The 13,118-nt window shown below is 32.6% G+C and overlaps 2 protein-coding genes across 2 annotated transcripts; both read left to right on the plus strand.

The window, feature by feature from the left end:
- LOC123226083 (RING-H2 finger protein ATL17-like) lies at positions 1–906 on the plus strand. The gene has a single exon (XM_044650565.1). It carries the CDS (start codon positions 1–3, stop codon positions 904–906), a length of 906 nt encoding a protein of 301 aa, XP_044506500.1.
- A 943-nt stretch (positions 907–1,849) lies between these two features.
- LOC123226101 lies at positions 1,850–7,692 on the plus strand. The gene is made up of 6 exons (XM_044650583.1): positions 1,850–2,004; positions 2,216–2,656; positions 5,819–5,939; positions 6,139–6,318; positions 6,401–6,616; positions 6,917–7,692. The coding sequence occupies exons 1-6, from the start codon at positions 1,850–1,852 to the stop codon at positions 7,145–7,147; spliced, it is 1,344 nt and encodes a 447-aa protein (XP_044506518.1). The 3' UTR covers positions 7,148–7,692.
- The last annotated feature ends 5,426 nt before the right edge of the window (positions 7,693–13,118 follow it).

A 13,118-nucleotide genomic window follows, 5' to 3' on the forward strand; every position in this document is an offset into this window, starting at 1 on the left:
ATGGATGGTGTAGGGTCACCACCTGATTCAGCTTCAGATTCATTCTTCACGCCCCTTGTGATCTCCATGGCAGGCATAGTTTCTGCCTCTCTAGCCATTATTTCATTCCATCAATTTATTATTAGATATTGCTTGAGACGGCTATTGAGGTCATCTACTGATATTATTTCTGCCTCGGAACCACTTCCCAATCTGCATTTTCCCTCCGGGGTCGAAGAGAAAATCCTCGTTACAATTCCGATTCTCTCTTATTCGACAACGAATGACACGAAAAATGCCTTTCGTGTCGATCAAACCGAGTGTGTGATCTGCCTTGGAGAGCTGGAAGATGGGGAAATGGTACGCCTGTTGCCTAATTGTAGGCATGCATTTCATGTAGCATGCATCGATAATTGGTTTTTAAGGCACTGCAGCTGCCCCATTTGCCGGTCACCTCTTGTTGAAGAAAGGACTAGTTTAGATGTCGCCACGCCTGTAACTCACGAAATCACAAATGAAGACGGGGTTCATGATTCGAATCAGATTAATGGGCACAACGGTGGTAGCTTAACTAGTAGTAGCACCAGCGATGGAAGTGAGTCGAGTGATTCATCAATGGAGGAACGTCCGAATGCGTTGCTAAGACATAGTGTGTCATTATTGTTACCATGTGAAGTGAAACCACCATGTTTGGCTCTAGCGTTGAAGAGATCCTTATCCATGGATCAGTATTTTGTGCTTATTAATACACCAAGTGAGATTAGAAAGGAAGAATCATCATCTTCGTCGTCTTCTTCATCAAGAGATTTGTTAATGAAAAGTAGATCATATGGGGCACGATATTTGTCGTCAAGATTAGAGAGGTCGTTCTCACAACTAAGGATGGGCAGGAGTAGCACCACACCTAATGGAATTCTTCCTTATTGAGGTGGTTTTAAGTTATATCTATTTCCATTCTGATACAATTAATTGAACACTATGACTGTTTTTCTTTAACGCTTGAGCCTCTATTCCATTGGTTTAGTTTTTTATTTTCATTTTTTCATTCTAGACTCCATTAATTTCTTGCTTACAAGCAAATAAAGAATCATTGATCCATTAATTAATCTTGGATTCTCAATATTGGTATATAATTCCATCCGTCTAACATATCAGAAATTAACATGCTGATAGTAATCTGCTGCGCAACCATATGTATTAATTCTACCAAATTTGATAAAATTGTAATTAATGCTACAAGAACTTTCTAACAATGAACAATGTGCAACATACTAATTGGGTATTACCAAAATTTGCATCAACATAAAATAATTTGATTCAGTCGGCTGCCCATATATTCTTGCTCACGTGTTGATATTTCTATGCAGATTTTGCCTGGAAACAGCCATACATCGTCAGTTTCCACCGTCCAACAACCACAAAATGCATTACGAAAAACTATATTTATATACATATTTGACCAACACTAGATATCACCGAGCTAAATTCTTGCTTTAGCTTAGATCATCCGTATTATTGATCACCTAATCTTCATCTATCCGACCTCTTCTAAATGAATATTTGAGGAAACATCACCAACCCTCCATTTTTATAATCCTTCCAAATCAATGTTAGGTGCTTTCATATCCTAATAATGCAAATTATATGAAATCGGATACATGACAATTGTCACAAGTGAGCCACGTGCCCCAGTACTTCACAACTTTTATGGTCACTCCTGACAAGTGTACACTGCCACTTCCATCTCTTCACCCATCTCTATCTCAGTTCAACAACAGAAACCCATTCATTCTGTACTTGATTCAACTTTTTAACTCCCTGATTATAAAAAGCTACCATCCGTTGTTAAGAATTCTGTAGATGATGAGCCATGGATGGTGTAGGGTCTTCACCGGAACATTCTTTAGCTTCAGGGTCATTTTTCACTCCACTGTTGATATCTATGGCGGGCATAGCGGCCACAGCTCTAGCAATAGTTGCATACCATTTCTTCATTGTTAGATATTGCTTGAGACGGAGATTGAGGTTTGCTCCCGATTCAGCCGTTCGAACCCACTTCCCGATCAGCAATTCCCTTGCGGGGTCGGAGAGAAAATCCTCCTCTCAATCCCGATTCTCTCTTACTCCTCAACAAAGAAGGACGGCAACGTTATGTTTCGTGTGGATCAAACCGACTGCGTTATTTGCCTCGGAAAATTGCAAGATGGCGACATTGTCGTTTGTTGCCTAATTGCAGACACTCGTTTCATATCTCGTGCATTGATAATTGGTTCCGGCGACACTCCAGCTGCCCCCTTTGCCGGTCACTAATGGTTGAACCTAACAATAACGACGACGTTTTGCCTATGAGTCACTGGATAAATGACGTTGTTTCTCAAATTTTACCCGATGATGGGGTTGATAAAAGCCTGTCAAGTTCAGGAATTGAATCTTCAAGTGTTTTGCCGATGCCGATGGTGTTGCCGGAGGCCGGGAAGCGGCAGCAGTTGGTTGCAGGAGGTTTGAAGAGGTCGTTATCTATGGATCAATTTTATGTTCTTGTTGATATTCAGAGGGAGAAAAGGAAAGAAGAATCTTCTTCTTCTTGTTCTTCCTTAAGAAATGTTTTAATGGAGAGTCGATCGTTTAAGGCTCGATCTATGAAGCAATTTGATCGAATGTCTTCAGGATTTGTGAGGTCTCTCTCACATCTAAGTATAGGCAGAAGTAGTAGTGAAAATATTCTCCCTTACTAAAATTGTTCTTTATCAGTTAATAATTTATTAAGACATTTTAAAGATTCTTATGATTACATAGGTTGGCTTATCAAATGTTCTTTATCAGTTTATAATTTATTAATTCGTTTTAAAAAATCTTATTATAGTTATAAATATTATTTTAACGATAAATTACTTATACTATTAATAAAATTAAATAAATTTATAACTTAGTAAAAAAAGTTTAATTATTAAAAATATATTTCCCTTTATTAAAATAAAAAAAAATCTCATTACCGTTATAATTTCTTCATTAAAAATATTAATGCCGTAAATAAAAACATATTTTCCTTTATTAAAGTCTTATTTTTAATGCTTTATATTTTATTGTATAATTTGATCATCAACACCCAAGTGAGAAAACGAAACTATCCCATATTTTTTAATAATATTATATATTCATACTTTTAATACATAATTTATATATAATATGTTATTCTGTGATTGGATAATTTTGAATTAATAATAAAATAACATATAATCATATAATAATACATTATCTATGTACTTAAATTATATATACAAAAATATATATACATAACATTACTTTTTTTCTTCTAATTTTTAAAGGAAAAATTAATGCTAGATAGGAGACTTAGTGATGCTTTAATGTAATCTAATTTTAAGGCAGTTTATGGAATTTCTAAGGAATAAACCTCACTTAAGTATGCTTAATTAAGAATGAATTATATTTACGAAAATCGAAAAATTTAAAGAATTTTTACAAAAGGTGTGACCCAAATTGGATTCTTAAAGGTGCAATTAAGTTGTCAATCAAAGGCATCATTAATGGACAAAAAAGGATGGATAAAAGAAAGATGGGATCCCTTCAATTGTGTGATATGCTCTCCTGTGATTGTGATGTCTTGATTGTTGATGAAAATGTTTTGGTACCTTGTTAAAATAATTTATATAGGAAGTGATTTTTCAGAATTATTATTATGTAAAATGTCATTTTTTGTATGTTACATTAAGGTTTAATAAATGCAAAAATATGCATAAAAATATATAATTGATAAAATAAATTTATGAAATAAATTCATTAACTTATTTTTTATGTAACGAGAAATATCACGTCACTCTTTGAGTGTAATACTATAATATAAACAATATTATATACACAAACAATAATACGTTATTATATGATTAAGTAGGTTTATATATTTTTTATACACATAATTTTATTGTTATAATATATAGTGAGAATATGGATATCATTATCTCGGAAGTATAATAAGATGTGTATTAAACTAATTATCATATGGATTAGCCCTTCATTAAAATATATGTTTCACTATATTATCAAAATGAAGCTAGCTTTTTTTCACCTTTTTTGCCTCTTTCACGGGAAAATTTACTTTTTGAGAACATAGACAAACCCTAATATAGCTCTCTACTTTTTGAAAATGTCTCTTAACCTTCCTCAAATTGATTAAAAGAAGTGGATCTCTGCCTTACAGATTCCTCGCTTTCCTTCACCACATGAAAGATTATCATTTCTTACCCTCAAGGTAACATGACTGATAATTAAGAGATTTCATTTATATAAAATAAAAAACATAGATTTAAAATTATTTCGATAATATTTTAAAATTAAGTTCCTAATTTATCTAGTATAATAGTTATAAAATTGATCACTGATCAGAGGTTTTATTAGTTCAAAGTAATTGATTTGATCCAAAAAAATAATTCAACCCAAATATGATTTCTCGTTATTGAAAAAAATTAATCACTATCTTTCAATATTTGCGATGCGTCTCTGGAAGATTTGATATTACAAAGAATTTTGCAATTAATATTATTTCTTGAGAAATGTCCATTTTTATTCTTTGAAATGCATAACATGTTTGATCAATACATATTGCATAAATAGAAAATCATCGCCACTAAAAACGTTTTCCACAAAATTTAATGAAATTTCGTGTTCATTGACCCATGTGCTTTTTCCATTCTAAAATTAAAAGGTTTTCTTTTTTCCCCATAACATTACTTTAGGGTTTGACTTACCCTATTAACATTATTTAATTCATTGATTAGAGGAAGAAGTTAAACTTATTAATAATTAGAAATATTTTTAACAATGTAAAAAAAATATTTCTAATTACATCTTACGATAAAAAAATAAAATAATATTGATCCAAATTCTCTTAATAATTGTACCAATCAAACAAGATATAGAATATTTCTGTTGAATCTTTCTTGGCCAATCATAACGTTGTTTTGTGATAATAATATAATAATCAATCATGATATAAATTAACGGTAATGATCATCCTCCATCAATGAGAAGTGTAGAGCTGGAACCCATCAGCCTACCATCTATATGTGCCGGCAAAATAACGATTATATTAACCTAAACAGCTAGATATTTTTTGGTTAATATATGACTAGGAAAGGTGGCCAATGAGTATTTAAATAAATAAAATATATAAATTATATACATCACGACATGACATCCTGCCTAATTTTATGTATTTTGTCTAAAGTGCCTCCTCTCACCAAGCTGTATTTATTTTATTTTTCTAAGAATAAAATGTCTGAAAAGGTAAGATTTGATTACTTATTATTTAACCCATTATTTTTTTTGGAATTTCATCATTGGACTTTATAGTATTTATCCGATTGGCTTAAAAATAAAAAGGTGTTGCTTAAATTATAATTATAATGGGAGTTACGTAAATATATATATATATATATATATATATATATATATATATATATATATATATAATAAAGTAGGAATTTTTTTGGGAAGATGAAAATTGGGATTTCCTAATTCTTGCGATGACAAGGAGGGTGGGAAAAGGGCATCACAATTAGCCATTTTCACTCAATTTCGACGCCCATAACATTAATTTCATAAATTGCCCTGAGTGTGGGGTCTCTATGAAGTAAACGGTTCTGATGATGCCATGTGTAAGTTAGGTACACGTGACACAAAAGGATGAAATGTGTGAACAGCTCATGCGTGGCCAAGTGGCCGACCTACTGCCTACGTAGAGACGCAAAGAAGATCCAAGGAAGCGTAAGCGCCATCCCACCTATCGCTGTCTAATGATCCAACGGTTGTTTATCAACTTCAGCCACCACGAGTCATCTCATCCGTTGAGATTCTCAGAGTATATTTTTACTTCATTTGTTTATGAAACCTTCTTGTCTCATAGTCTTCCAGGCGTTGCTTTGTTGTTGAATTATAAGTTACAGGTTGATCTCTTCGCTCTCTCTCTCTCTCTCTCCCTCCCTCCTTCTTCCTCAGCCATTTCAATCTCATATTTTCACATTTCTTCAACAATTGCCCATTTCTGCAATTCTCCATCTTTGAAAATGGTAAAGATTTCTTCATTTCTTCTTTTAAAAGACTAAATTTCATATGATGAAGTTAATTTCTTTGGCTTGTTAACAGGGCACATTGCTGGTTCCTCCATGGCTGGAGCCATTGTTAACCACGGCCTTTTTTACAGTGTGCCGTACACATGGAGATGCCGCCAGGAGTGAATGTAATATGTATTGTTTAGACTGCAATGGCGATGCATTTTGCTTCTACTGCCGCTCCTCTAAACACAAAGATCATCAAGTCATTCAGGTTTGAATACATTGACATTGCAGGACTTTCATTTCTTTTGATTAATTAAGGGAAAATTGCCGAAGAATTGTTGATTTTGCAGATAAGAAGATCGTCGTATCATGATGTAGTGAGAGTTTCAGAGATTCAAAAGGTGCTAGATATAAGTGGAGTTCAAACTTATGTGATAAACAGTGCTCGAGTTTTGTTTCTCAATGAGAGGCCTCAACCGAGAAGTGGCAAAGGAGTTGCTCACATTTGTGAAATTTGCGGAAGAAGCTTACTCGACCCATTTCGTTTCTGTTCATTGGGATGTAAGGTTAGTCTTTTCTTCATCTTTCCCACATTGTTCTCATCGATCATCTCATCATCACCATTCAAAAGTCATCATATGGCCATGATTTCATCATGCATGTATATGTATACAAATATGTTCCACATTCTTAATCCATCACCATCACAACCACCCACCATTCATCATTATTCTATATCAAACATCCACCTTAACATTGGGGAAAATTAGGGCATGTGGAGGCATCATCATCATCATCATCAACAACATTGTTATATTTATATTATATGATATAAATTTGTTTTTATTCTTTCTTTAATTACTTAGCTTGCAGAAATAAAGAGAAATGGAGATGCAAACTTTACCTTGGAGGTTAAGAATGAGGCATTAATGGAAAGAAGAGAAGGAATATCAAAATTAGTCTCATCAAAACAACAAGAAGAATTGCGTGAAGGCTTACAGCCACAGCATCACATTTACCCTTCTACGTCTCCCAAACCTCCTTCAAGTGCAAGAAGAAGAAAAGGCATCCCTCATCGGGCACCCTTTGGCTCCTAATATTATTAACCTCACAACTCAGCCTTATACGTACATTATTCATTCAACACGGGTATATTTCTGATTTAACATTATTTATCTTTGTCCGTAAAGATAATTTGAATGACAATGAAGAGGCTTCATGAAGGTGAAAACATTATTTATCTTCAAATTTGAGAAGCATCAATATGATGGTCCCAAAGTTTGATAAAATTGTCAATTTTATAATTTAATGTATCCTTTTGGTTGAGTTGTCTAAACGAACAAAAGGGTAAGTAAAATTAGGCTTTTTAGGGGGGATTGGGACCCAAAACAACAAATTCTCTCTTGTGAAAGAAGGCAATAATGCAGAATTGTTATTGATAGTTGCAAGGTCTTCATGTAATTAAGAAATTATAAAGCAAGTCTTTGTGGAGTCCGTTTTCCAGTTTTTGGTGGGTCCAACAACCCACATGCCCCGATTACATAAAGAACCAACATCTTTTTGTTATTTAATACATGTTTCTATCATTGTTTTTGTTACTCTAATTAAATAGCTCAATGAGTGTATTATTTTTCTTTGTTCATTATTTTATTTAATTAAAATCTAATATATTTTCGATAATATCAAGAATAAATTTATTTCAGCTTCTTACCAAGAAGGTGCCTTAACAAAAAGGACAAAACTATTAGGTAGAGTGGTACCAAGTGATAATTATTTGGATGGTCAATTTAAAATGGCCAAATGACTATTTCCCACCCAAAGTATGCTATTATCTCAAAGTTCCCCCCGTTAACTTTGAAAATCTCATTTACCCACTCATGAACGGTTAAAATTAACAAAACTCTAACCCCTTAAAATTTTATCTCTTTTCTCCCTTAACCCCTAAAAACTAACCATTTCCCCTAGGCCAAATTTTAAAAAATAGCATTCCCCCCCCCCCCCCCTGTTTGGGGTTTAGCTTTCAATCTCTGACGACGAAGCTTTCCAGAAGCATCACCATGCTTTGGCCGTCTCTCTTTTCTCCTCTGAAATGTCGATTGATCGAGATCTAGTCTGAAAAGTTAAAGAGTCTTGTCAGCAGACGAAGCTCTTCGTCTTTCCAGATGAAGACGACGACCTTGTCTTCGTCTGGGAAAACAAAAAGTTTCGCCTCTCGACAAAGCTTTTCGACTTTTCAAGTCAGATCTCGACCAATCGATGTTCCAGAGGAGAAAATAGAGACGGCTAGAATATGGTGATGCCTCTTGAAAGCTTCGTTGTCGACGATGGCGACGGATTTGATGCCAGGGTTTGAAAGCTAAACCCTAGGGGGGGAATGCTATTTTTTAAAACTTGGTCTAGGGGGAAATGGTTAGTTTTTAGGGGTTAGGAGGGGGAAACTAGATTAAAATTTAATTTATTTTTAATATTATAGATAAAATAACGAATTTTTCCTTTAAACCGTTAATTTTAACCGTTTATAAATGAATAAATTAGATTTTCATAGTTAATGAGTGAAAAGTTGAGATTACAACATACTCTGGGTGAGAAATAATCCTTTGGCCATTTAAAATTAAAGAAGATTGTATTCCAATTATTCATATACTAAACCAAAAAATAGTATATTATTTTCATTTTTACAATAATTATTAAGCATTTAAATTTGAGTCAATGTATATGCTTATATATTAAGTGAAAATCTAGATGCATGCCAGATGGGTATCTATTAAAAATTGATATATACTTTAGATAGTTTAATAAATAAAAATTAAGAGTCTGAGAGAAAACGCTTTTAATTATAATATGTGATTTCACTTCTTTTAGAAAGTGAAAAAATTATTCTAAAGAGCAAGTTTCTTTTGTCAAAATGTAACTTCCCATTTCAACCGCAAATAGCAATTAAATTTATCCACATTATATTCTCATAAAGTAGAATAAAAAAAATTATAATATAATGCATTCCGTATAAATTTAAAAGAAAAGACCGGAAGGCTTATTCCCATACAATATTAGTCCATTCCTAAATTTCTACCGACTAAGTTTTAAAAATCTAAATATTCATTAGTCAGTTATTAAAGTTAATAAAATCTATTAAATTTATTAAAAATTATTAATTTACCCTTTTTAACATTTATTGTACATACTAATAGAAAACCAAAATTTGTGAAGGAATGCATTATTTAGAAAAATGACATTTTCCCCTTGTCCAAGGGTTTCATATTATTTGAAATTTTCATTTTACAGTTGCCTTCTTAAATTTAGAAACATCACACTTGCATCTCTGTTTTCCACCATTTTCTCCTTTTATCTCTAATTGATGAAGAAATCTATGGAAGAGTGGCTCGATCTAAGATAACAGATGAAGAGAACTAGTATTGCGAATGAAAAATCAAAAAATTGATCGGACGAAAACCCAAGAACAAGTTGATTCGTTTTTGACAACAAATGCAAAACCAATTGTGTGATTTGCCTTTTCCATAGCCAATTCAATGAAAAACACCGATGGAAGCTTATTGTCTCGGTGTGCCATCAATTCGTTGTCGGAGTCCCATAACTGGAGAAATAGGAGAAAAAATGCAAACCTTAACAAGGGGAAAATGTAAGTTTTTGAAACTTAGGCTAAGGAAAAATTGTTAGTTTTTCAATTAAGGTAAAGAAATGAGATAAAAAATTATTTTTTTAATAATATTACTAGTTAAATGATAATTACACTTTTAATACTAATAAATTTTGTTAACTTTAATAATTGACAGATAAGTATTTGAATTTTTTAAACTTAATGGATAAAAGTGGCAAATTAACTAAACCTTGGGTGGGAACAAGTTTTTTGGCCTAAAAAAAATATTGTTTCAAGTAATGTACCATTTTATGTGATATTCACGCATTATTACCACATCAATTCCTTATATTCATATTAATTTCTAGAATAATTTAGATATACAATTTTTTTAATATAAACTCTCCATGTAAAACAAATGAATAGATGAATTTCTAGACAAAGTCAATTCAACTAATGCTAATTAATACCACATCAATTTGTGTACAAGAGTTCATATATTAAGCACCGTTCTTCAAAATAATACAATCCTAGATATTTTGATTTAGATGAACTATATAAACTTGAATTTTGTTGCGAGAGGACTTAAAAGACACTTAAAAACTTAGGAGAGTAACAAATTTGAGGAATTGCAAGTATCTCAAACCCACAGTAGCCGCTCAAATTTGAGTCTTTAGAAATTAGGATCCATATCCCTATTGTTGAATATTGGAAATTTCATCAAGTCCTCAATCAATCCAATGTTAATGTCAAGAAGGCGACTCCAAAGAGTGCCATGCTGCTTAATTAAAGCCGCGATTTCAGCAAGTGTCACTAGCGTTAACCCTCTAACATTCAAGTCAATTGGACATTGTTAGCACTGGAGGGCCACTGACATTCAAGTCAACTGGAGAGTCTTTGCCATTACTGGAGCCAGGCCAGTTTAACATTGGCAGAGAACATTTCACCATCACCAAGACCACAAAAGGCATTTACGTTTTTTATTGACATTAAACTCAAATTCCAAATCAGTTATCAGGGATTCAGAGGTATTGATAAGATTATAAAAAAGGAAGTTGATGGAGCGGAAAGGTGAAACAAGATGAAATCTTAGAAGAGATGAAAAAAAGAAACTGCATTATTTATAGTAGTGAAAAGATTACTAGTCCAGAGGTTTGAACTAGTAACTATTAAATTCTTCTCAACTAAATTAATCTAGTTAAATCTAAATTTGTTTATCAGATAGTGACAATTGAAGTGTTGACCTTTCTGATGGACGGTTCTTATGGCAGAGGAAAATGATTCAGATTTAGACGTCATACTAATCTTATATGACGAAGAACCAAAGAGTAAAAGAATTGATTCGTGTAAGTTGGGAACTTTCAACGAAAAAACAGTTGATTCAGGTGATTGGAAGGAGAAATCGAAAAGTTTTGATTGCCATCTGGGAGAATCAGGTGAGACCCAGAAGTCTCTAGCACGGTTGGTGATGGAACCGAAAGCTGTGCATATTTTGAAAGAAGAAGACGAAGTAGTGATGTTTAAAAAAAAAAAAAAAAAAAAAAAAAAAAAAAGAAGAAACGCAATTTCCACCCAAACCCGGAACCCAACCTAACCCAAAAATCATATCACATAAACGAAACCCAAACCTATGTCCAATGCAATCCAACCTCAGTTAGCAAAATCAAATTATATAAAACTCACTCAACCTAACCCATACTCAAAGCAACCCAGCCCATCACCTTAAACTACCCTAACTCAAATTTCCTTTTTGCACAACCCACTTCCTCCTCCCAAAACAAGCAATTGATTTTACACCACCCAAACAAAACAACCCCTCAGTTCATTCTACTATTTTAATCAAAGTCCACCACCAAATTATTTACGTTGTACACTCATCTAATCTAAATTTCTTACATCCATGCAACCAAATTACCCATCTAATTGAAATCTATTGGGACCAATTAAAGAGTTTTGAGACAATTTATTTGTTAAATATTCATATCTTTTAGACTTATATATTTGTTTCAAATGTGTTGCATGGTGCAAGCAATAGAGTTGGGGAGATTCGGTCTTTGAAGTTGACGTTAAGTTTCACCTTGCGGACAAGATGAGACTAATTAAGGGAGATAATAATAAAACTCTTATTAAACAAGTTATACCAAGATAAAAAAACAAAAAGCTAAGGAAAAAAAAATGAAGAAACAAAAAACAAAAATGAAAAGACATGAAGCAAGAACAAAGAGTCAATAAATAAATAAGTTGTCAAGGAAAATCCTATAAATTGAGACGGGGTGTTCGGCCTTTCTCATCTAGAAATCAGATTTCAAATTGTCCCTTTTACTTAAGTTTTGCATTATTTAAATTACATTTAAATTTAAATTTGAGTTTATGTCATGTCCATATCACATTTTATAAATCCTTCATCTTGTGTTAGCCAGGTTTTGTTTCCCATATCAGGCAGAAGTTCCAGAATGCGTTCAAAATAATATACTTCATTTTGTGATTCAACTAAATATTCAGTTCAAGTAAAAATACATGAGTATGTACTTATATGTGTTAAAATGCAGGAGTTGCTTTGGGTGATAGCTTGATTTCTCCTGAAGATTCTGTGGTATGTGGTTTTTTGTTCAATATTTTCTCTATTCTATGAGCGGATTTTCCATTAAAAATATCTTGCACCTGATATCAATGCAGTTTTCATGGGCACCACTTCTCAAAGACCTGTCACGAATCGACAACAAAGGATATTCATCATTAAGCTTTGGATTTACTGGTTGCAATTTTAGGCCAGTCAAATTTGAGAATTGAGGAATTGAATGATAATCACCAGGATCATAGACCATATTCTGACAATTTTGTCCAGAGCAGTTGAACAAGAATAGAGATTAGTCATAGATGCAAGTCGAATAGCCTTGATACCATCAAAAGCCCAAAAAAAAAAAAAAAACTACATTTCAAGAATTGAGTTTGATTCTACTCTCAAATTTACAATTACGTCTTCTTTATATTGGCGACTAGTTTTTGACAAGTTGGCAATCATGTTAAAAAACAATTCTAAGTATAAAAACTTTTCTAAATAAAATAAAAAATTATCGATTTCAATATAAAATGGCATAGTTTTATCAAAAATAAATTTATCTACTAGTAATAAGTTACAAATAATTATTCATTAGTTCTTGTCAATAACAAAAGACAACTATCTCTTAGTTCATGTTAACAAGGAGTAACTTTATCGACAGCGACCATCCAAAACGTGCCCCGGCTTATATTATTTACATCATAAGCTTTGTTCACAATGGTATTTTCCTGGAATTTGTAATTCTTAGTAATTGTCATCAGCCTTTGTTTTAACTCTATGGAAACTCCAAGGAGATCCAAAGAGCATATTTTTATTTACATGAGATATTCAAAATCGCAACTACTAGTATTTCAGCACAATTACATTAATTAAAATTTAAATTTAAGTTCACTTTACTTCTGTATTATTTCAG

Source organism: Mangifera indica, chromosome 1 (genome assembly GCF_011075055.1).
Source record: "Mangifera indica cultivar Alphonso chromosome 1, CATAS_Mindica_2.1, whole genome shotgun sequence".
Lineage (NCBI taxonomy): Eukaryota > Viridiplantae > Streptophyta > Magnoliopsida > Sapindales > Anacardiaceae > Mangifera > Mangifera indica.

Excerpts from the sequence above, each read along its gene's own strand:
- LOC123226083 (XM_044650565.1), top strand. The coding sequence starts at position 1 with ATGGATGGTGTAGGGTCACCACCTGATTCAGCTTCAGATTCATTCTTC.
- LOC123226101 (XM_044650583.1), top strand. The coding sequence starts at position 1,850 with ATGGATGGTGTAGGGTCTTCACCGGAACATTCTTTAGCTTCAGGGTCA. Across the intron at positions 6,319-6,400 it reads AAGATCATCAAGTCATTCAG|ATAAGAAGATCGTCGTATCA; the intron begins GTTTGAATACAT and ends TTGATTTTGCAG. Across the intron at positions 6,617-6,916 it reads TCTGTTCATTGGGATGTAAG|CTTGCAGAAATAAAGAGAAA; the intron begins GTTAGTCTTTTC and ends TTAATTACTTAG.